Consider the following 23811-nt stretch of genomic DNA (forward strand, 5'->3'; position numbering starts at 1 on the left):
ATTATTCCAAAGTGTTAGACACCTTACACGACATGTTTTGATAAAGCCAAACCATAGTTACCATAACCGTTTAAGATTATAAGGTACTTTAAGAGTATATGGTAGGCTTTATCATAGAACAGCTATAAGGACATGGTTCCGAAAGCTGCAGACAGGCTCAGCTCATGCTAGAGCACCATCTCACATGTTACCAAGCACTCTGCCTCCAGGATTGTTAAGGCCTGCCATAGGAGTGGCTGATAGGTACACATGTGTCTATATGTAAGTTAGGTATAGGAATACTACACCTAAGCAAGGAGTGATTACACGACCTTGCCCCAGCTGAGTGATCAGCCAGTTGTGTCATAATGGAAGGCCAGACCAGGGGTGGCATAATACATGCTGCAGCCCCTGGTAGGCCTAGGGTACACCTATGCCCTGGGTACCTAAGGTACACTGTACAGGGGCCAATAAGGTGATCCTATCCAATTGGGTTATGCACCTAAAGTACATAGTATTAATTTAGAGAGAGAACAGCAGGGCTGTGGGTCTGATTAGCAGGCCCACAGCCACATCCAAGTCGAAAACCAGCAAAGCAAAAGCAAAAAGTGGGGGTGAACATAGAAAGCAGACCCTACAATGCATAAAAAAATATAGTCCGCATTTTTACAATTCCATACAATATGATAGGATATCATTTTATAAAGCTGGTGGAAAATGGCCTACTTTGCCTTGCTGTGAGAAGTTGGCCTGATGTATGATGTCACTAGTTCTAGTGTACACCTTATATCAGTCCAAATACCCTTATGGTGATTGGTTGTAAAGTCAACCTTATAGACCAGCTATCCTAGTGGTAGCATGGACAAGAGCAGTCTTAGGCTAAACTCTGAATGGCATGTGAAGCCAGCTGTGATACCATATATAATCCCTTGAATACCAAATGAAAGGACACCACAACAGATATATATAAAAATAAAGTGTATTTATTCTAGTCAAACCCTCAGCACTCTTTATGAGATTCGAGCTAAGTACAACACAGTCTTATTTAAGCATACATTAAGTCACACAGGTAAGTAATACAGTTAGGCCCTAGGGGCCACGCAAACCATATACTAAGTAAGTGGTATAAGGACCACTGTCACTGAAATAGGATAGGCCTAGGCCTAGGGAATCGCTGGGGCTACACTATACTACCAAAGGTTAGGAAGTGGGAGGCCCACGGGATTCAGGTGCAGAGTGGAAACACTCACGCGTAATGCGTAAAAGTCACTAGCAATAGTACAGTTTTTAGAAATAGATAGATTTAGGACACTTCCGGAGTAGCTAGGAAGTCGAGACTGGAAAACTAGACACTAGGATAGTCACTATCCTGATGAGCACCGGAGTACCCAAGTTACCTAGCCCATAGGCTGCGGGTGCATAGGGGTGAAGTTGCGTCGGGTTTCGTCGTCGACTCCTATGGATGCCTGAAGAAAGATGCTGACAGGCAGTCAGTGAAGAGTGTCCGGTGGATCCCAAGGCTGGGATCAAGAAGAGAGGAGACCTGCAAGCAGAAGGGACAGAGTCAAGGTCACTAGCCAGTGACCACGTGGAACCAGGAAGGAACCAGGCGATGTCGTGAAGATTGCAGGTGAAGGTGAAGCTTGTCGCTGCAGCCACGAGGACCAAGAAGCGTCGAGGACGACCAGGACCAGGAGGCGAGCTGTCCCACGAAGGCTCTTGCTGTCGGCGGCGTCTAAGTTGGACTAGGACTCACCAAGCCTTGGCAAGCGGAACCCACGCAGAACGGAGGACTTGCTTCTGGTGCAGACCAGGAAGGTCTGGGATGCTTCTCTTTTTCAAAGGAGCAGGAGCCAGTCTGGAGGAGCCAAACCAGCGATGAAGATTTCAGGGTGCGTCGTCACAAAGGCCACTAGCCCGCGGGCAAGCAACCGGACAGACGCGGCAAGCAGGAAAATGCTGAAGGGCCCCACGCAGAACTCGTGGAGTGTGGGGGGGCTGATCTTCGGTGCAGATGGTGCTTGGGGGTGGGGCTTCTCAATCCCCGGTGCACAACTTCGAGGGTGCCTCAGAAGCTGCGCTTGAAGATACTAGCCACTTTTCCCAGGTAGCCGGTCCCACGTCGCTCGTCGCCTCCACGGATCTCAGCTCTGCTGTGAATGTGGATCAGGGTCGGAGAAGTCTGGAAGTCAAGGCTCTGGTCGGGCTCTGCAGTCGGTTCCTCGTAGAACTTGGACAAAGCAAAGGGTAGTCTCTTGATGGTGCCTGTTTGCACAGGGTAGCCACTCCTTGGCCACAAGGGAGATTCTTCAGTCTTCTTCTTTCGTCGAATGTCCAGAGTTTCTGTTCAAGTTTGCAGGTTCAGGATAATCTAAAGTCTTGAGGCCCAACTCCCACTCTTATACTAATCTGGGGGGCTGGGATACCTGCTAGGTCACGCCTTATGGGTGGGACCTGGGAGGGGGTGGTTACACCCACTTCCCTTTGTCCAGTTTCGCGCCAGAGCTGGGGCTGGAGTGCCCCAGCGCCGGTTTGAACTGGACTATGCAAGGAACACCTTGTGTGCCCCAGGCATGTCTCATTTCTTTCAGCCCACCCTGCCCCAATACACTAAAGGCTGTCTGGGGAGGTGCTAGCACCTCCCCAAGCAGGAAACCTATTGTCCAGGCTTCCCTGGCTGGGATCACTCCCAGCAGCAGGAGGTCAGACTTGTGTCGTGGCAGCAGCGTCCATTTTGTGATGCTGAGGCTTTGGTCAGAGGCTAACAGTGAAGTATGATTTTAACATGTCTTCCCCTCTAGAAGGGGGGAATAATATCCTCATGTCCAGAAATGGCATGGGGGTATTATTCCACAGTGTTAGACACCTTACACGACATGTTTCGATAAAGCCAAACCATAGTTACCATAACCGTTTAAGATTATAAGGCACTTTAAGAGTATATGGTAGGCTATATCATAGAACAGCTATAAGGACATGGTTCCGAAAGCTGCAGACAGGCTCAGCTCATGCTAGAGCACCATCTCACATGTTACCAAGCACTCTGCCTCCAGGATTGTTAAGGCCTGCCATAGGAGTGGCTGATAGGTACACATGTGTCTATATGTAAGTTAGGTATAGGAATACTACACCTAAGCAAGGGGTGCTTACACGACCTTGCCCCAGCTGAGTGATCAGCCAGTTGTGTCAAAATGGAAGGCCAGGCCAGGGGTGGCATAATACATGCCGCAGCCCCTGGTAGGCCTAGGGTACACCTATGCCCTGGGTACCTAGGGTACACTGTACAGGGGCCAATAAGGTGATCCTATCCAAATGGGTTATGCACCTAAAGTACATAGTATCAATTTAGAGAGAGAACAGCAGGGCTGTGGGTCTGATTAGCAGGCCCACAGCCACATCTAAGTCGAAAACCAGATAAGCAAAAGCAAAAAGTGGGGGTGGACATAGAAAGCAGACCCTACTCTCCTACACTTGCCACCCTTCCCGTGCTAGGAACTAGTTTATTATAAAAAGGAAGACCTCTGAGCTTTGTCAGGGGGACCCTATACCTCCAAGTCTAGGTGCAAAGGTTTACATCTCTGGACAAGCACAGCTCTTCTCTCTGGAAAGGTTTCCTCCAAGTGTCTCTAACATGGATGCATGCAATATTAAAAGCACTCGGTTTTCAGTAGTGCAGCTGTGTTTCGTGTTATGTCTAAGTGCAGTGGACTGACCAGAGCAGAATAACAAGGGACATTGTTTTTCGACCTTGTACATCATGTGCAGACGAAAACCACAGAGAACAAAGGAACGCAAAAAGCAGACTGTTCTCATGTGAACAGGCTGAAGCAGAGTTTAGTGAAAACAGTCATGTAGGAATGTGTGCAAAAGCAGCAACATGGCAGCCAAGCTTGTGCTAACTTTTAGCAATGTCGGTCATGAGTCTACCACCCTCACTACACTGAAAGAAACATTAGTTAGTGATAGATTCCTTACCGCCCCACCCATCCTCCCAGTTCTGCGAACTGATATCTAGGGTTAAGGTAATCCCTTTCAGGGCCCTAGTTTCAATGCACCAATGGTCAGTATCTTGCATGGCTCTGCGTTCCTGGTGCGGAAAGTCGTGTACAGAACTGACGTCCACGCCCGAGCGCGGTGTCTAAGTAGCTGCCGCGACGTAATCTCGGCGACCACGGTGCCAACGTCGGTCGCGGAGCCGCACGGCGCAACCTTCCGACGCACAGGGGTACTGCTGACAAAAACTTTCCGGATCCAGTCTGACGCCTGTGGATATTCTAAGGTAAGGAATCTATCACTAACTCATTTTCTTACAGCTATATCGTTACCGAAGGTAAGTAACTTGTAACAGTCTCTCGGTTCTAGTTAGTTATTAGAAATAGAGTATACATAAGTGTCTTATGGGTATACTTTATTTATTTATTTATTTTTTAAAGGAAAAGAAAGGGGTTTCAATCAAACATGCAGTTGATTTTCTTTTTCTCGTTTGCCTTGGTGTTAAGAGCTTATCTACAGCTGGTGGTGTTCAGTCTTTCAGACTGGCACTGAAGTTTTATGTCCTTTCAGTCTTGCAGTAGTTGTCACTTTTATGTTTGCGTGTGTGTGTATATATATATATATATATATATGTATATATGTATGTATATATGTATGTATATATGTATATATGTATGTATATATGTATGTATATATGTATATATGTATATATATATGTATGTATATATATATATGTGTATATACCCATATTTACATCTTTGTGGCAAGATGTTATACAATTGGTTTTAGTTGATGAATATGAATGCTCGTTTTGTCCAAATTAAATTATTTATATCCAGGAGGTGTTCATCTTTCCTTCGGGAAAGTGGGTTCTGAAAGTCCTTCTTTGGGATTTTGTCAGGACAATTCTTGCTCTGATTTTCTTTTTCATGAGCAATCACAGATTACATGGCTTTTGTAATGCGTTTGGCCCTTTTTAATCATAGTTTTATTTTTTCCCCTTTGGGGGATAGAGGATAATGTCTGTTTTTTTTAAAGCTGGTTCTTTAGGGGTTTTTCCCCGCCTGTCCCTCAAGGTCTGATTCTTTCGGACCTATAGTGTTGTTTTTTATTTATATGCTCTGTGACAATGATCATGGATTATATTAAGAGCCAAGCTCTTGTTCGGCTATTTCTATGTACAGTTGGTCAGTTGTTGGTTATGACCGTCTGGTTCTCTTTGAGAACTTTTGTAAGATTAGATCCCCGACCCTGGTCCAGTGGGGTATAGCTATGGTATTTAATTCAAAAGTTAAGGAATATGCGGCTAGATGTGTCTATCAGAAATAAGTTACTTACCTTCGGTAAAGTGATACCTGGTAGAGCGACAGTCTAGCTGCAGATTCATTAACTCCCTGCCCAACCTCCCCACTCTGCAAACCTCTTATGAGGTAAGGGTTGAACCCTTTTTTTATGTCTGGTTTTATTTACCCGTTTAACATTCTCAATTTATGTTGGGACTCAACAGATCACTTGGCCTGCCACATAGCTTTTAAGATGTTGCCATACTGTTCATTCCCAAATGAGTGTGGTCGGTAGGGGGTGTGTCTCCTTTCACTATCACACAGGATTAGACACCACTGTGCAGTATTCATAGATTTGTTCTTTTCTTTGAAAGTCTTTGTTTCGTATCATTTTTCCCTCGATTGGCACTATCAAAATGTCACGTAGTCGTGTTTCAACAAACAGTTTGGTGTTGTTTTTGTAGGTTTTGTTTTGATATTGCTATGCCATTCACAACTATTGATGAATGGTTTAAAGACATTGTGGTTTTCTTCCCTTACGCAGGGGTTATTCACCAGGGTGCAGGGTTTTATGTAGCCCTGTGTTTTGGCGGGGGTTTCTTTACAATCCATGCCTTGTATTTCTATAGCATTTGATGTTTCTTCTTTATCAATGTTTCAGAGATTTTTGATCTTTTTGGCACACTGTTTCCACAACCATTTTCTGTAGTGGCTCCGTGTACTGGCACGGAGGGTTTCACAGAAGAAACTTTTCACAGAAGAAACTGACGTCTGCGCACAAGAGGGTACTTATATGGTTCCACTGACATCCTATCCGGAGACAACATTGCACAGAGCTGTACGACTCTGTCCTCCAGCATGCAGAGGTACTGCTGAAAAGTTTCCGGATCCAGACTGGCGCCTGGGGAGAATTAAAAAGTTAATGAATCTGTGGCTAGACTCTCTCTACAAGATATCATGTTACTGAAGCGAAGTAACATTTACTTTAATGGCAATGAAAAGTCAGTTTAATAGCCTACCTGTGTCCTTTTATTTTTTTTTTATTTTTTTTTATAAAAGAGGATAAACTTGAACTATAATCCATCAGGCGACCAGATTCTCTAGAACACTCCCAGTAGAGGCAGAGTCCCTCAGATTTTATACTGCACGTCGTGTGAAGGGAGACTTCCTGAGCTCTGCTCAGTTTCTTCAGCTATTACTACTTTTTTGGATCATCCAAGATTATGTTTCAGATTGCTTTTCTCTCTGACCCTGGCACTAGAATGTTAGTAGCAGAAAACATGGTAAGACTACAAAATATGTCAAACCTTTTCCTCAAGCTCTCGCGTTCAGAGAGATGAGGCTATTATTGGGACTACAGAAACTCAAAATTGTCACTTCTGATGAGGACAGTGAGGATTCCTTCAGCTCACAAGAGAGGTCAAAGGGAGAGGTCGCACCAAGGGTCTCCAGAAGAGCGCAGAAAACCCATAAAAAGACAACATGAGTCTTCATAACTCACTTTTCACAGAGAAAATGGGGGAAAAGCTTTCTCAAAGACCGACCTTACAACTTCTTCAGCCCTGATACTACAGCTGAGAAATATTCATAACCTGACAATGTGGCGGCTACGGCAAATCTGCCATCAAAATCATTGGTCATGTAGGATGGTGGGATCCATCTAGCATGGTCACCCCCACTTTTTGCTGGTGTCAGTAGATATATATATATTTTTTTTACTAGTCTGACTGGGATCCTGCTAATTAGGACCCCGGTCACTGTGCTTCCTCCCTAAATTTGACATGGTAAGTACTTTTTTACCTCCACAGTTGGCTACTGGTGTACCCCTATAACTCCCTAGAATATGGTACTGAGGTACCGAGGACATAGGTAAACCAGGCGTCTCCCATGGGCTGCAGCATGTATTGTGCCACCCATGAGAGACCACTCAAACTGTGACTACAGGCCTGCAGTTGCAGCTCGTGTAAGTTTGTGCTAGCACCACTTACAACAGATATAGGTTTCCTTATATCTGAGGTCAATGCACTTAAAACCTATAGGTCCCCCCTAGGGCAGGCTTTTCAATCATGAAGGCAGGGCGGTGGGTTATAAATGTGTGCACCCCTTCAATCCCCGGAGTCGATTCTCTATGTTCTGTAATTGCGGTCAGCCATTTTGATACATATAGTGACCATCCGTCATTATGTGATGGCGAAATATATTGTGGCTGTGCCGAACCTGGGCATGTTTAGTATCACACATGTTGGAATCATACCCCAACAGTTACCGGTGTTGGAGGAATGATTCGATGCACTGGGGGGCTCCTCCGAGCAGCCCCTATTACTCCCAGTAAAGCATTCTAGGATCTGCCAGCAAGCTAGTGCTGTCGCTGACCCCAGGCACAATTCTGACCTCCTGCTGCTGAACTCTGCTCAAGCAGGGGAAGATAGAACAATGTTTCCTGTTACAAGGAGGTGTAGTCACCTCCTAGACAGGACTTAGTGTATTGGGCTGGGGTGGAGGCGCTTGCCAGTGCTACCAGACTGCTTAGAAGGGCACATTTGGTTCCGTCCTTGCATACTCCAGTTGGAACTATTTCTGGCACGAAACTGGACAAAAGACATGGGAGTATCATCTTCTCTATCCAGCCCCTCCTCTGGGAGGGACCCATGAGTCATCCTAACTCCTTTCTTAGGGTATAAAAAGGCTTGCCTGTGGATGGGCCCTCAGATTCGTCGTGGAGTAAGACTCAAGCTTGAAACCCCATCACACTTCGACCGTCTGAATTCATGGACTTCGCCTGGAACCAAGACTGCACCACAGAAGACTCCTGAGGCTCCTGATTTTGCTGTTCTGCAAGTCTTCTGCGTCGTCTGTGTCTGTGCTTCTTCCAGGATCTTCAACATACCTGTGGGCATCAAGGTCACCCAATGTAATCCACTGATACGAAGCTGACCGGTCTGCTGCTGACGTCGCACAGACTTCAAAAGTCTCAGCAACACAGGTGGTGGTTCTGCAACTCCCTCAAGGCCTGACCTATCCTCTCTGCAATTTTGAGGCCAGCATCTATCATCACAACTGTTGGAACCAAACCCCTGTACACTGTTTCGACTTGCTATTGCCAAGGCTTGTTGGCTCTGCACTCCAGAGATCTTCGGGCTACAAGAAGTTCCAGCCTCTCTTCCTGCCAAGATCAGTGTCCTCACTGCATCCGTGGACCTTCAACTTTAGTGAGGTGCTCGAGATCCTCTTTCGACTCCTGTGCCTTTGGCCTGTGGGTCCTCCCGGGGGTTGCTTGCTATTAGAGTGGGCTTCTCTGCTTGCTTGCGGCCTGCTCTGACTCTCCTGTACCTGGTGAGTTTTGCTTGTCCCAGCTTTGCTCCTACTTCGTTTTCCACTCCTTTTGATGCTGCCACGGCTTGTTGGTTCACCGGACTTTTGCAAAGTCTTCTCCAGTGGCATCTTTACTCCAGTCCTCTATTGTGGTCTGTGAGAAATTGCCATCTTTCTTGCATGGTATGCCCCCACTTTTTGCTGAATTGCTGAATATACTTTGACTGAGTGTGCCCTGGGCTCCTGCCAATCAGGTGCCCAGGGCCTATGTTCCTTCCCTAAAACCCAAAACCCAAATTTGCAAACCCTGGACACATGTCACCCCCTGGTAAATGGTACCCTAGGTACCCAGGGCCTTGTGACCAGGGAAGGCCTCTAAGGGCTGCAGCACTTATTGTGCCACCCTTAGAGGCCCTGCACCCTAACACAAACACACTGCCCTTGCAGGCTGAGTGTCTGGGTACAAGACAAAACAGAGAGTCGACATGGCACACATTCCTGTGTGCCATGCCCACAACCTACACTGCCCTGACATACATCAGCCACCCCTCTAGCTGGGTGCCCTATGCCAGTGGTGGGGGCACAGGAGCATGAGCCCTGTGCCCCTACAGTACTCCGGTCCATTCCTGGGCCCTGTAAGTGCAGTGCTGCCATTTAAGAGTACATGGTGCTGAGAGCTCGTCAAACACAAACTCCACAGCACCATAATGGCAACACTGAAGACTGAGAAGTTTGGTATCAAACTTCTCAGCACATTAAACCCGCACTGATGCCAGTGTGGTATTTAATGTACAAAGCACTGCAGAGGGCATCTTAGAGATGCCCCCTGAAACCTAACCTACAATCCACGTCTTGTTTGAGAGGCTGCCTAGGCTGCCACACAGCAGACATGTTGCTGGACCCCTGGGTGGAGAGCCCCCGCTCTCCTGGGCCTGCAACAATGCACATCCTGGGCGAGGTGCTAGGTCTCCTCCCCCAGGATGGGCAGGGGGAAGCTTCAATGGCATGCCGCCTTTGTGAGCTTCTCCAGGCCACTTGCTGTACCCAGAAAACTGGCCCCCACTGGTTCTGACCCCCACACTGGTGGGAAGACTGGCCGGAAACCTAAGTAAGGACAGGGGATGTGCCAGCCTCTGCCAATCCCACCCCTCAGGTGGGGGAGGCGAGGTGAAGCACATCTCCGGGCTCTCGCCATCTTGAATATGGGAAGCCCTGCCCAATCAGGACTAGGCTACTGCCCCCTCCCACAGGAGAGTGGCAGAATAGGGGGTGTACCCACCCCAGGGCAGGGTCCCATTGGTACCTGCCCTTTACCTGTCTGTAACGCCCCTAAATCTAGTATTTTGGGGCACCCTGAACCTTCCCTCCTCAGATTCCAGATTCTGAAAAAGCAAAGAACAAGAAGAAGAAAGAAGACCTGCCGTGCAGCTGCTAAGAGGAGGAAGACACCAACTGCTTTGGCCCCAGCCCTACCGGCCTGTCGACCCTCGAACCTGCTCCTGCTAAATCCCAGCACCTCCTGTGGCCAGCAACCTCACAAACCCCTGAGGACCTGGCTACCATGTGACTGAGCATTTGGGACTCCCATAAGCAGTGGCTCTGCTCAAAGCAAGTTTCTAACCCCTGGCATCAGCCCAGAACCGCGAACCCTGCACACCCTGCACCCGCCAAGCCTGTGCCGGAGTGGTCAAAGACCCCGAGGACGTCCCCCTGGTGACTGTGACCCCGAATCCAGCACCCAAGGACCCACCTCTACTCTCCTGACGACGCCTGCAGCCTTAGAACCAGGGACCCCCCTAACCGCGATCAACAGAGGGTAAGATTTCCCGACATCAAAGGCACCCCGGCGCCCTGCGGCCCCCTGTGCCCGACTCCTGGGTACCTACCTATCCTCCAACTACTCAACTTACCTCTCAAAGTGGTGGTGGCACCGGTAGAATCTTCGTCCCCGAGCTTGCAGCCTTTGTTCGTCCTTGAGCTTTCCCATTGAAATCCATTGAGCACCCGAAGGCTCAAATCACCCAGCCGCCCTAGTGGCCCTAGCAGTGCAACTTCTACTCCTACCTACTTCCCCATTTGCCCTGAGCAAGTGAGCAGGAGCCCAGCTCCCAAAGCCGCGTGGCCTGCTAGTCAGCCACCAACCAAGGCCACCCTGCCTCCCATAGCATAACATTGGGCCTAACTCACTCTGCAGCCGGCCGCCCCAGTGCAGCTGAGGGTGTTAGAACTGTACTTACCTGACCCTGGGTGACCCCTGAGTCCTGAGTGCCCAGAACCTTAACTTTGCCAGTCGAGTACTTACCCAAAAGCCGATAACTCACTTTTCTTCCATAGGGTAACATTGACTGGCTTCTTCTGAAATTTCTTCTAAGTGTGGAGTTTCTAAAGTTTGAAATATTCACCTAAAATCAACCGAGTAACGAAAACGGAAATACTCACCTGCTATTAGGAGAGATGCCAGTGCTGGAGCTTGGTGCCCAGCACTGACCCTGAAAAGTACTTACAACTGTACTTACCACTAACTCTATTTTCTCCCATAGGAAACCATTGACTGTTTTTCTGTGCAATTTCTTCGGTCAATTTTTGCAAACTACAAATGTTCTTTAAAAATTGTACCAACTGTGAAAACGTAATTACTTACCTGTTTCAGATAGATGCCCCAGTACTGGATTACAAAAGTAACGAGAACATACTTTACCCGTAACTTGAATTCTGATGGATACATCTGCCAGTTGATTCCTCACCTTGTGAATATCCCCTGCGCCAGCATTCCACGGAACTTTTCTTCCCCAGCATTCGACGTGGGCGACGTCATAATACATCGGCTCCGCTCGCGACTCCGATCGACGTCACCGGAGCCATAAGAAGCCCACGTCGGCGTGATGACGTCAGTTCCCTTTTTTCCGTGCCTTCGACGCGCAACGGTTTTTCTCCAGTGCTACTTTGTAGTTTGGTCGTGTATCTCTGTTTATTCGGCTATGTCTTCGACTAGGAAGTCGGGCTTTAAGCTCTGTAGGGAGTGTGGAGGCCTGATGTCGATAACGGATCCACACCAGAATTGTTTATGGTGCCTCTCCTCGGAACATGATATGGAGGAGTGCGGATGCTGTAAAAGCATGAACCCGAAGGCTCTCAAGGAAAGGAAGACCAAGCTCTTCATGAAGAAGATTGGTGAGGAGAAAAGAGGGAGGAAGAAGGAGAGATCGAAGAGAGTCATCGACGTCGATGTCGAAGAAACACCATAACAAAAGTAAACATTCTAGACGTCGATCCTCGAAGTCCAAGAAATCGAAGTCGAGGTAGAGGTCGGCTTAGTCTCATCGACGTCGGAGCAAAGGTTTGTCTCCTTCTCCTTCACCTTCGAGGTCACCGGAAGGTTCTCCTTCGAGGAAGCAGACTCCGATTCAGTCTCCGACGAGGTCTTCGGCTCCGTCTAAGACGTCGACTCCGGTTCGTGTGGAGTCGGATGCTTCTATGCATGAGGAGCAGGAAGAGTCTGTTCCAGTACCTGAAGATTCTGAGGCTCCAGTGGAGGATACTGCGGAGCCGGTGCTGGAGGCCCCACAAGAGGTTTCTTTGCCTCAGTTCCCGGCCCAGGTACGGATTCGGCTAATTTCTTAAATGCTATGTATGGCATTTTTAATAGGGCGGCCTACCCATCCGGAGCACCAACTGGTCCCGAGGGTCCGATGGCCTTTACAATGGGGGTGCCACAGCAGTATGCTCAGGCCCCCTTTATGCCGATGGCGCCTTCTTGGCAGTTTCCGGCGCCGTCTGGGGATCCGATTCGACCTCGGAAGGTCCGGCAGGCTTCGGAGCCTCCTTCGACGCCGAGACTGGCTCCATCGACGCCGAAACCGACTCCGTCGACGCCGAGGCTGACTCCATCGGCGCCGTGTCTGGCGCCGTCGACACTGGTTCCTCTGGTTCCTCCGACGCCGCGTACGTCGCCGCCGACGTCGGTTCCCCGAATCCGGTCGAGGAGGGAAGCCCAGAGGGTGTTGGAGGAAAGAAGATATCGTGAGGTGGAAGAAGGTGAGGTTGATTCTTCTTCGGACGAGTTTGATGGCATTGAGGAAGCCAGTGGGCTGGATACGACCCCAGAGTGGGAATATGCATCTGCCAGGTCTTCTCCACCTCATGAGTTGGCTCCCTATCACGTAGTGATAAAGAAAGCAGCAGAGCTTCTGGATTTACAGCTGCCTTCTGCGTAGTACAAATCCAACCTGCTCACAGAAGTGTTACATTCTCCGACTTCGACATCAGAGCCCTTGTTGCCTTTCAATGAGGCCATATTGGAGCCGGTATTAGAGGTATGGAAGAAGCCCCTTTCATCTCCTGCAGTGTGTAGACAGGTGGCAAGAAGGTACAAGGTTGCACCAGGGGATCCTGACTTTTTATCCACTCATCCGTCCCCGGACAGTTTGGTTGTGCAGGCTTCATGCTCCAAGCATGCTTCCGGTGCCTTTCCTCAGTCTCCAGCTGACAGGGAGTCTAAAAAAGCTGATCAGGCAGCCAAAAAGACCTTTTCGACAGGAAGCATGGCGTTAAAATCGACTAATGCTACATGCCTGCTGGGGCGTTACGTGCACGCTCTAATGGATTCCATTAAGTCCTTGGCTCCTAAGTTGCCTGAAGGGGATAAGTCATCCTTCAAGGAGGTTGTAGCGGACACTCAGGCGGCTGCCAGGCAAGTAATCCAGTCAGGGTTGGATACTGCGGACTCCGTGGCAAGGATCATGGTCGTCTGTTGCTGTAAGAAGGCAGGCTTGGCTCCGTAACTCTGGTTTCTCAGCGGATGTTCAGGCTACGCTGGTCGATCTTCCATTTGATGGTCAGAAGCTGTTTGGGGAGAAGGCGGATTCTGCCCTTCAGCGTTTTAAGGACAGCCGATTGACTGCAAAATCCTTGGGCCTGCAAGTACCGACAAGGGGTTCGACCTTTCGAAAATTTAGGGGCTTTGGGCGATCGTCTTTTCGCTCTTACCGGCAGCCCCAGCAGCAGCAGCAACAGCAACAGCAGAATCCCCTCTATAAGTCCTATAGAGGGAGGCAAAGGGGTCGTAGAGGTTCTGGACGCAACCCCTCTTCTTCCTCCTCCTCTGCTCCCAATGAGGCCTCAGGGAAGCAGCCCTAGATCCCCCATCCTGGATCATGTAAGGCCTGTGGGGGGTCGGGTGTCCTACTTTCTACGGGGTTGGAAATCGGTTACAACTGACCTTTGGGTTTTGAACCTCGTAGAGACTGGGTACGCCCTTCCCTTTCGGGAGTTTCCTCCCCCTTACCCTCCTTGCCAAGGTTATTGTTCAAAAGACCACCTGCTTCTCCTGCAGAAGGAAGTTCTAGCCTTGCTCCAGAAGGGTGCAATAGAGGTGGTTCTGGAGCAGGAAAGGGGTCAGGAATGCTACTCCCGGTATTTTCTGATTCCCAAAAAGGACGGCAGATTGCGTCCGATACTGGACCTCAGAATCTTGAACTTTTACCTGAAACAGGAGAAATTCAAGATGCTGACCCTTGCGCAGGTTCTTCAAGCGTTGTAGCAAGGAGACTGGATGGTGTCGCTCGACTTGCGGGACGCGTACTTCCACGTCCCAATCCTGAAGTCGCACAGGAAGTATCTCCGTTTTACGGTTGGGTCGCAACATTACCAGTTTGCGGTCCTCCCGTTTGGTCTTACTACCGCACCTCGAGTCTTCACAAAGGTGATGGCAGTGGTGGCTGCCCATCTCAGGAGGTCGGGGATTCCGGTTCTTCCCTACCTGGACGACTGGCTTCTGAAGGCAGAGTCCCCAGAGATGGTGCAGCATCATCTGCAGGTAACATCGCAGCTGTTGTTCGACTTGGGTTTTTCGATCAATGTGCCCAAATCTCACCTGGTGCCCTCTCAACGCAACCTGTTCATAGGGGCGGTACTGGACGCTACTGTGTGTCGAGCATTCCCTCCTCCTCAAAGGATTCTCGACATTCAGGAGTTGGTCCCTTTATTCCACAGTGGAGCGGTTGTTCCAGTTCTGAAGGTCCTTCGCCTGCTCGGTCTGTTCGCTTCCTGCATTCTGTTGGTCAACCATGCACGCTGGCACATGAGGGCACTACAGTGGTGCCTCCGCAAGCAGTGGTATCAGCACAACGGAGATCTCAGGGAGTCAATCAAGATCTCCAGAGAAGCTGCAGCGGATCTTTCATGGTGGAGCGTAGAGGGCAATCTGTCGCAAGGAAAGCCCTTCCATCTGCCTCCATCGGTGGCCACAGTGATAACGGATGCATCCACCCTAGGGTGGGGTGCTCATCTGGGGGATCTGGAGATCAAGGGTCTTTGGTCTCCAGAGGAAAGGTTGCTTCATATCAACCTTTTGGAATTGCGGGCGATTCGTTTGGCGCTCAAGGCCTTCCTCCCTTCCCTTCGCGGTCAGTCGATCCAAGTCCTGACAGACAACACGACCGTGATGTGGTATGTCAACAAACAGGGAGGAGTGGGGTCTCTTTGTCTGTGCAGAGAGGCCTTACGTCTATGGTCCTGGGCTCAGGACCATCAGATTTGCCTGATGGCAAATCATCTGGCCGGGGTGCTGAACGTACGTGCGGACAGTCTCAGTCGGCAGTTCTCCGCCGATCACGAGTGGAGGCTCCATCCGGAGGTGGTTCGTCATGTCTTTCGGACGTGGGGGGCACCTCGGGTGGACCTGTTTGCCACCCGCGAGAACGCGCACTGCCCGTCATTCTGCAGTTTCCGGTTTCCAATGCAGGGGGCGTTGGGGGACGCGTTTCAGTTGAGTTGGGGCTCGCAACTCCTTTACGCGTTTCCTCCCATACCTTTGATTCCTCTGGTTCTGAGGAAGATTCGCCAAGACCGGGCCCAAGTTATATTGGTCGCCCCGGATTGGCCAAGAAGGGTGTGGTATACAGATCTTCTCCACCTCTCCTCGTGCCCTCCGCTCCGTCTCCCTCTGGGGGCAGACCTCCTCTCGCAGTCGGAGGGGCAGGTTCTACACCCCCACCTCCAGAGCTTACACCTTCATGCCTGGAGATTGAACGGGGCAACCTGAGTTCATTCTCTCTCCCACCTGATGTGGTGGGCGTTATTTTATCGGCCAGGCGACACTCCACCAAGTCCATTTACTCCTACAGGTGGTCTAAGTTTGTAAAGTGGTGTGGAGAGAGATCCATTGATCCTTTAAAAGCCCGTCTGTCCAATGTGCTTCAGTTTGCTCTTTCCTTGGCTCAGCAGGGCTTTGCTGTGGCCACGGTCAAGGGCTACCTTTCGGCCTTATCGGCATTTCTGTGCCTCCCAGATCAACCTTCACTATTTAAATCTCCGGTTGTTCTGAGGTTCATCAAGGGCCTTACAAACATGTTTCCTCCTACTCCATTTGTAATGCCTCAGTGGGACCTTAATCTTGTTTTAACCTTTCTAATGGGTTCCCCTTTTGAGCCTCTTCATACTTGTCCTTTGAGGCTGTTATCATTTAAGGTGGTTTTTCTTGTAGCCATAACCTCGGCAAGGAGGGTGAGTGAGCTTCAAGCTCTTAGTTCCAAACCTCCTTTTCTTACCTTGCATGCTGAAAGGATGGTTCTCAGGACCAGGGCTGCTTTCCTGCCAAAGGTAGTCACTCCGTTTCATTTGGGGCAGTCCATTACTCTCCCTGTTTTCTACCCTCCTCCTCACCCTTCCAAAGAGGAGGAAAGACTCCATCGTTTGGACCCGAAGAGGGCTGTTAGTTTTTATCTGGATAGAACCAAGGACTTTCGCCTTGATGACCAGCTCTTTATTGGCTACATTGGTCGTTCTAAGGGGAAGGCGGTGCACAAGCGCACGCTGTCAAGATGGATAATTCTGACCATCAAGATCTGCTACGCCCTGGCTGGTAAGACTCCTCCTGATGGCATTAGAACGCATTCGACTAGAGCTAAAGCCTCTACATCTGCTTTGGCCCGGGGTGTTCCTGTGGCAGATATTTGTAAAGCCGCAACTTGGGCCTCCCTCCATACTTTCGCAAAGCATTATTGCTTGGACTCTGAGATGAGGAGGGAGGGCCACTTCGCGCGCTCTGTGTTACAGGACTTTCTGGTATAGGAAGGTGGACACCCTCCTCCGGGAGTGGGGACTGCTGTGGGAATCTATTCACAAGGTGAGGAATCCACTGGCAGATGTATCCATCAGAAGAACAAGTTACTTACCTTCGGTAACGCTTTTTCTGGTGGATACAGTATCTGCCTGTGGATTCCTCACTGACCCACCGCCTCCCCGTTGTCCACCTTTGTATACCATGAAATAGGTCTTGTTGATATGTTTTTATGCTTTGTTGTGCAATTGTAGGAAATGCTTGTTTATTTAGCATTCTTGTCCTTTGTATGCTATGCATATGTGTTGGTGTATTGTATACTGTGTATACTTTGAGTCTGTCGTTAGCCCACCTGTTCGCCTCGAAGGCGCGGGGAAAAAATGGGTGGAACTGACGTCATCACGCCGACGTGGGCTTCTTATGGCTCCGGTGACGTCGATCGGAGTCGCGAGCGGAGCCGATGTATTATGACGTCGCCCACGTCGACGTGGAATGCTGGGGAAGAAAAGTTCCGTGGAATGCTGGCGCAGGGGATATTCACAAGGTGAGGAATCCACAGGCAGATACTGTATCCACCAGAAAAAGCGTTACCGAAGGTAAGTAACTTGTTCTTTTCTCCCATAGGAAACCATTGACTGTTTTTCTATGAAATTTCTTCTGTGTCGATTTTGCAAACTTATAAATATTCCTTAAAAATCGCCTGTATAACTTAAACACAGTTTCTCAGCTGCTTACAGGTGGTACACTAGTGCTGGATCCAGGATCCAACACTGACCTAGAAAAAAGTAACCATAACCCCACTTACCTGCCAAGTGAATTTCCTTCCATAGGATAACATTGGAAATTTGATCAGAAAAAGTTTCTAAGTGTCAACTTTTAAAATAGCAAAATATTGCTTAAAAATTACAACAGTAACTAAAACGTATTTACTCACTTGTTTCCAAGAACTGTCCCAGGACTGAATCTAGGATCCAGTCCTGGAGTTAGAAAAGTAATCCTGAAAGTAATCAAGTGCACATAACTTAAAATTCCCATTGAGCTCAATGTATTATTGGGTTTGAAATTGTTGCCTATTGCAACAACCTGTAATTATTACCTACAAAAGTCAATTGCATATTGCAAAAGTATTTAACTAAAGCATCTCATTCTGAGAAAGTATGTTTTGATACCTATTGATGGTTCTAAAATAAAACAACCATATATTTTTTATATAAACCATTGGCCTAGATTTCAGTTCTTGAGTGTTAGACACCATTTGCTGACTGAGTGTGTACAACAAATGCTTTACACTGTCCTCTGATACTGCCTTACTGCTCGACCAAGCTACCACTTTAGAGAGTAAGGTTATATCTAACTTTAACCTCTGTCAAACCTCTGGGGACAGTGGACTCTGTACACACTGTACCTATTTGGGAACAGTATATACAGAGCCACTTTCTCACATGGTCTACGGCGGTTTGTGATGTCACTTAGCACTTATGCATCTGGCTTCCGTGGTATAGGTATCCTGAGATATCCAAGGGTGGGGTGAGAATCAAACCTTCAGTCTTCCACGGGGTTTCTTCAGGGCTCTCTGGGAAGGGTCCTTCGTCTTCAAAACTGCAACCGTGACTTTCTCATTGACTTCCATTGAGTACTCTGCTGTCTTTCCATTCTGCACACTCTCATTGGGGTTCCTGGGTACTTACCATGGGTGGTTCCTTGTGTCCCCAGCTCTTCTAAGTCTCCTGGTTCAAGTCCAGACTTCGGTCACAGTTCGCATTCCACTTTCTTAGTTTATGGTTTGGTCTCCCCCTGGAGACCACTGTGTATTGTGCTTACCTCTTGCAATTTAAGTATTCTTGTGTATTTGTGTTGGTATCTCCGGGTAGGAGATATACCAATGTGTTAGTGAACGTTTTGTAATAAATACATATTTTTATAACTACACTGTATGGTTCTTTCACTTAATCTGGTAAAACAAGCTGCTTAATACTCCTTCTGGACTAAGCCTGAAGGCTGCTCTCCACAGCTACCACGTAGAGAGCTTTCTGTGGTTGTCTAAGACCACTAAAATCACCATAAGGGTTGTCTGGATTAGTGCAAGGTGCTTTGCTTTAATAAGTGTGCCCCATTGTAGGAGGCTGGCTTAGTATATGGTGCACACTTACAGACAAAACCTAAAAGGGGTTGCTAAGTGTATTACACATTGAGGTTGCAAAAAAATAAATTATTTCTGTATTCATTGGATGGTCGTATAATTTCAACAGTTTAAATATCCAATATTCGGAAAGCTTCTGTAAATGTCAGACTCAACAGTGGCATAATAACCAACGGCATAGATAAGGTTGACTAGATATGCCGTTGGTTATTATGCCACTGTTGAGTCTGACATTTACAGAAGCTTTCCGAATATTGGATATTTAAACTGTTGAAATTATACGACCATCCAATGAACACAAAAATATATATATATTTTTTTTGCTGCAATACTTTGAAGCCCTGAAGAAGTCTCGTTGAGGAGACAAAACGCGTTGGCTATAATCGTGTGCTAATGGGACCTTAAAGAAAATCCTTTTATGAAAAATAAAGAGAAAATTTAATCAAGAAATACACATCTTGGATTTGGACGTTTCTTTGTGTGCCAACTGTTTCTGAATTTGTGATGTGACATACTCGTATTATCTTGTAGAGTGCTGAAACTTTTTGTATTGATTGTTGCTGTAGGACTGGTTCCTATGTTGGGGAGCATAGAGGGGAGTGCTCCTTGGTTTCGTGCACTAATTGATACTTAGACACATTATTGATTTGTCGTGTGCGGCTTCAAATAGCCTCTGCCCTCAGTTTTTTAGTTTTCAGACTTAAAAGATGCATATTTTCATATCCCCATTCATCCAGCTTATCACAAATATCTCGGATTTGTGATAGCAGGCAAACACTTCCAGTTCAAAGTAATCCCATCTGCAGTAACTACATCTCCCAGAGTGTTTACCAAATGTCTAGCAGTAGTGGCAGCTCATCTTGGAAGACAAGAAATTCAGGTCTTCCCCTATCTAGACGACTGGCTCATCAAAGCCAGCACACACCAAAAGTGCCTAGAACACTAAGACCACGCTGCACCTACTCTACCGGTTGGGTTTCACGGTCAACATGAAAAAGTCTCACCTACAGTCTTTACAGATACACACTTATGTAGAAGCCACTCTCAACCCTCACACAGCTCTAGCCTCTCCCAATGCAGCCAGATTTTGCAATATCTGGACTCTATTGCTGCAGTTGGAAACCTACCAAACCGTGCCAGCTTAGCAAGTCGGAGGAATCTGTCACGGGGTCAATTAACAGATCTAATGTTGGTAGGCAGCTACACCCATCACTCTCTGCAGTGGTGGAACCCACAGAATGTATCAAGTGTGGCCTTTCATCGACCCTGTTCCACAGATCGTGCTAACAGCAAACGCATCTCATACAGGCTGGGGTGCACATTTCCATCATTATCCAATTCAGGGTCTATGTGACAACAAACACAAACGTCTCAACACCTACTATCTAGAGCTTCTAGCGTCATTTCTAGCGCTGAAAGCTTTTCAGTCTCATCTCCCAGGCAAAGTTGTCTTAGTCCGCACAGACAACATGACAGCGATGTACTATGGTCAAAAGCAGGGAGAAACACCAACTGTCACACCTTTCTAATACAATTTGTAAATGGGCAATCCATCATAAAATTCACCTTCTAGCAGAACACCTTCAAGAAGTGAACAATCAAGTTGCCGACCTCAGCAGACGGAGGCAGCAAATACACGAGTGGGAACTTCATCCCCAAGTTCTCCTGCCATACTTTCAACAGTGAGGATACCCGCAAATAGATATGTTTGCCATAGTAGAACACACAATGCCCGAACTTTGCCTCCAGGTTCCCACACCCTCTCTCCAAAAGCCATGCCCTATGGATGCATTGGTCAGGGATATTTGCCTATGCTTTTCCGCCTCTACCACTCTGGTTCGAAAACTCAGGCAAACATCACTCTCACTGATTTTAGTAGCTCCCACATGGGCCCGTCAACCATGGTACACCGCCCTTTTAAAACACTCAGTAGTTCCTTATCAAAAGCTACGTCTCACCTCCAGTCTTCTCACACAGAACCCTGGAGAAATCAAGCATCCAAATCCCAAGGAGGTCAACTTAGCAATTTGGCTCCTGAGGTCATAGAGTTTGGATATTTAAATTTGCCACCAGACTGTATGACTATTTTGAGAGATGCAAGAAAACCTACGACCAGAGCTTGCTATGCAGCAAAGTGGAAACGATTTGTTGTCTACTGTAACAACAACAAAATTATTCCTCTAGATGCTTCTGTTCAGTACATGATCTGTTACCTTGGGCGCTTACATCAGTGTGGGCTAGTTTACACATCTATTCGATTGCACCTGGCAGCATTAGCTGCATATTTGCAAAACAGACCACATTTACCTTTATTTAAAGTTCCTGTCATTAAAGCCTCTGTGGAGGTCTTGAAAAGAGTAATGTCCCCAAGAATCCCTATAGCACTGGTATGGAATCTTAATGTGGTACTTACAAGACTTATGGGTCCACCATTACACAATTGTCCTCTACATTTTCTTTCATGGAAGGTCGCCTTCCTCATTGCAATCACTTAATGAGAATTGGTGAGCTACAGGCGTTCACCTTAGAGGAACCCTTCTTTCGTCTCCATTAAGATAGGGTAGTTCTTCGCACCAGTGCCAGATTCCTCTCCAAAGTAGTTTCAGCTTTCGACCTTAACCAATCAGTTGAGTTACCTGATTCAGTATCAGAACGGGCTCTTCACACACTTCATGTCAGAAGAGCGTTATTGTATTCTATCGAAAGGGCAAAAAAATTGTAAGAGAAAGCAGCTGTTTGCTTCACTTGCACCACCTCACAAAGGCATTCCTATTTCTAAATCAACCATTTCAAGATGGATTGTTAAGTGCAGTCAAACTTGCTGTGCAGAAGCTAAAAGAACTTTATACCCATGGAGCACATTCCACTCGCAAGATAGGGGCATCTATGGCCTTTTTCGGTAACATTCCTATAGCTGACATTTGTAAAGCAGCAACATGGTCTACACCACACACATTCACCAAGCACTATTGTGTGGTTGTATTAACAAGCCAATGTAGGGCAAGCAGTGCTAAAGACACTTTTTCAGACAACTACAACGCCCACTGGTTAGCCGCCCCTTTTAGAGAATACTGCTATATAGTCTATGCAAAGCATGTGTATCTAGAGGTCACATGCCTCGAACGGATTATGTTACTTACCCAGTAAGCATCTGTTATTGGCATGTAGAGCTGCAGATTTACATGCGCACTCCCATCTCCCCAGGCACCTGTAGTTGTTGCAGTTCTTCATTATACATTTATACTCGTTGACATCTCTACACTACTTAATTCATTCTCACCCTATTGTGGGAAAACAATCTAACAATGGAGTCGATGCCCATGCGCACTATTACCGAAAGTAGACGCCACCTTACCTCGTAACTGGAAAGACTTCAAAGAAAAACTACTTGCAAACATCCAAACCCAACACTATATGGCAGGAGTATGCCATATATGGGTACCATTTACTAGGAATTTACAGGTAAGCTAGCCGAGCCAGTTGGATAAGCCAATTTGACATATCATTTTAAGAATAAGGGCACAAGCACTGAGGTCAGGTAAGCAGGCCTCAGTGCACTTTGAGTTGAAAAACCAGCAGCTTCAGTCCATAAACTTGGAAGTGACCATACAAAAAGAGGCACTTTGTCTCAAACAAAGTGTGACCGAAAGTTAGTAACTTGTTATACCACATGCTATCTTACTGTGAAGTGAACTTATTACAGAGAACTGCACCTGCCTTATGGGTGTTCGTGTAATCCGATCGCCTCAAAGGCACATTATGGAAACTGGTGTGCTTTATGGCTCCTCTGAAGTCATGAGGCGTGTTATGTAGTGCGAATGTAGATCCGGTGCCCCTTACCAGCATGGGAAAGCGATCAATGTGTTTCTGTATCTAGACTCTTGGGATATTCAAAAGGTGAGTAGTCTATAGGTATATGTACTATCAACCAGGAAGAGTATTACCAAAGGTAAGTAACTTTTTTATATGTGTTCCTCATTTTGTTAGTTTTACACTCCTTTGTTTCTCTCCACCCCCCTCTCTACTTGTATTTTACCTTCTGTATGACACAATGCGCTATCTCTGCCCCTCATGGTGCCCTTTTCTCATTGTAGGTTGCTGGCTCCAAAGCAAATAACTCCTTGGAACTAAAGCCATCGGGTAAGGACACAAACTCTTCTTCCTTGAGGTTGTGGGAGGGAGATATTTATTGACTCCAGTGCTGCCCAGTGGATGATCAAGGTAAGAAACCAGTGCCCTTTGGGATGAGGTAGTAGATTGTATAGTTTTAGGGTCATACCCGATCTCGGAGATAACTATACAGTCTACTGTCTTTCTCACGGTGTCACCATCTGCGGCAAAGGAGCTAAAGGATAGGCTGAATGGCAATCGCTGTTCATTTTAGAAACGTGACTAGCCTGGTGCATGTGAAATGTGTGCTTGTTTGCAAATTTGTAATTTCAGTGGCAGGCCCTCAATTGTATAAGAACACCTTATCTGAAAGAGACACATTAGTGATAGATTCCTTACCTCAGAATATCCCCAGGCGTCTGACTGGATCCGGAATGTTTTTAGTCAGCAGTACCCCTGCGTGTCAGTAGGCGTCATCATACGGCTCCGCGTAAGTCTCTAGCGTCGTAGTCGCCGAGATGATGTTGCTGGAGCTACTTAGACGCGCCCATGCGCGCTGACGTCAGTTCTTTCTTTTTCCGCGCCAGCAAGCGCAAATCCGGAGAGAGCGGTACCCCCAGTCATTTTTTGACTGAGGTTTTGGGACTTTTTGTCTCTGTTTTCAAGTATATATCACTCTACAGGTGCATATGGATGCCCAGTTTTAAGTCCTGTGCGGCCTGTCCCTGCACAATGGGGCGCGACCATGATTCCGGGTCGTGCCCCCGCTGCCGGGCCATGGCTCCGAAAACTTTGCGGGAGCGGTCCCGAAAGTGGCAGGAGGCCTGGGAGTTGGCTCTGCGCCGTTCAGTGTCTCGGGGGAGGTGGAGGAACCGGCCGCGGAGCCATCACCATCATTCGAAGTCTTTGCACTTGGAGTCGGGTAAGGTGAAGCA

General features: G+C 47.6%; 1 protein-coding gene across 5 annotated transcripts in view; it reads left to right on the forward strand.

Moving 5' to 3' along the window:
• The window catches only part of HUWE1 (HECT, UBA and WWE domain containing E3 ubiquitin protein ligase 1), a 1878220-nt gene that overhangs the window by 1327386 nt on the left and 527023 nt on the right, over positions 1-23811 (forward strand). For all 5 annotated transcript variants that reach the window (XM_085629865.1, XM_085629862.1, XM_085629866.1 and 2 more), the window contains one exon: positions 22861-22906. In XM_085629865.1, the coding sequence (XP_085485991.1) occupies positions 22861-22906 (46 nt within the window). The remainder of the gene's footprint in view (positions 1-22860; positions 22907-23811) is intronic.

This window comes from Triturus cristatus, chromosome 10 (genome assembly GCF_964204655.1).
Source record: "Triturus cristatus chromosome 10, aTriCri1.1, whole genome shotgun sequence".
In the NCBI taxonomy this organism is placed as follows: domain Eukaryota; kingdom Metazoa; phylum Chordata; class Amphibia; order Caudata; family Salamandridae; genus Triturus; species Triturus cristatus.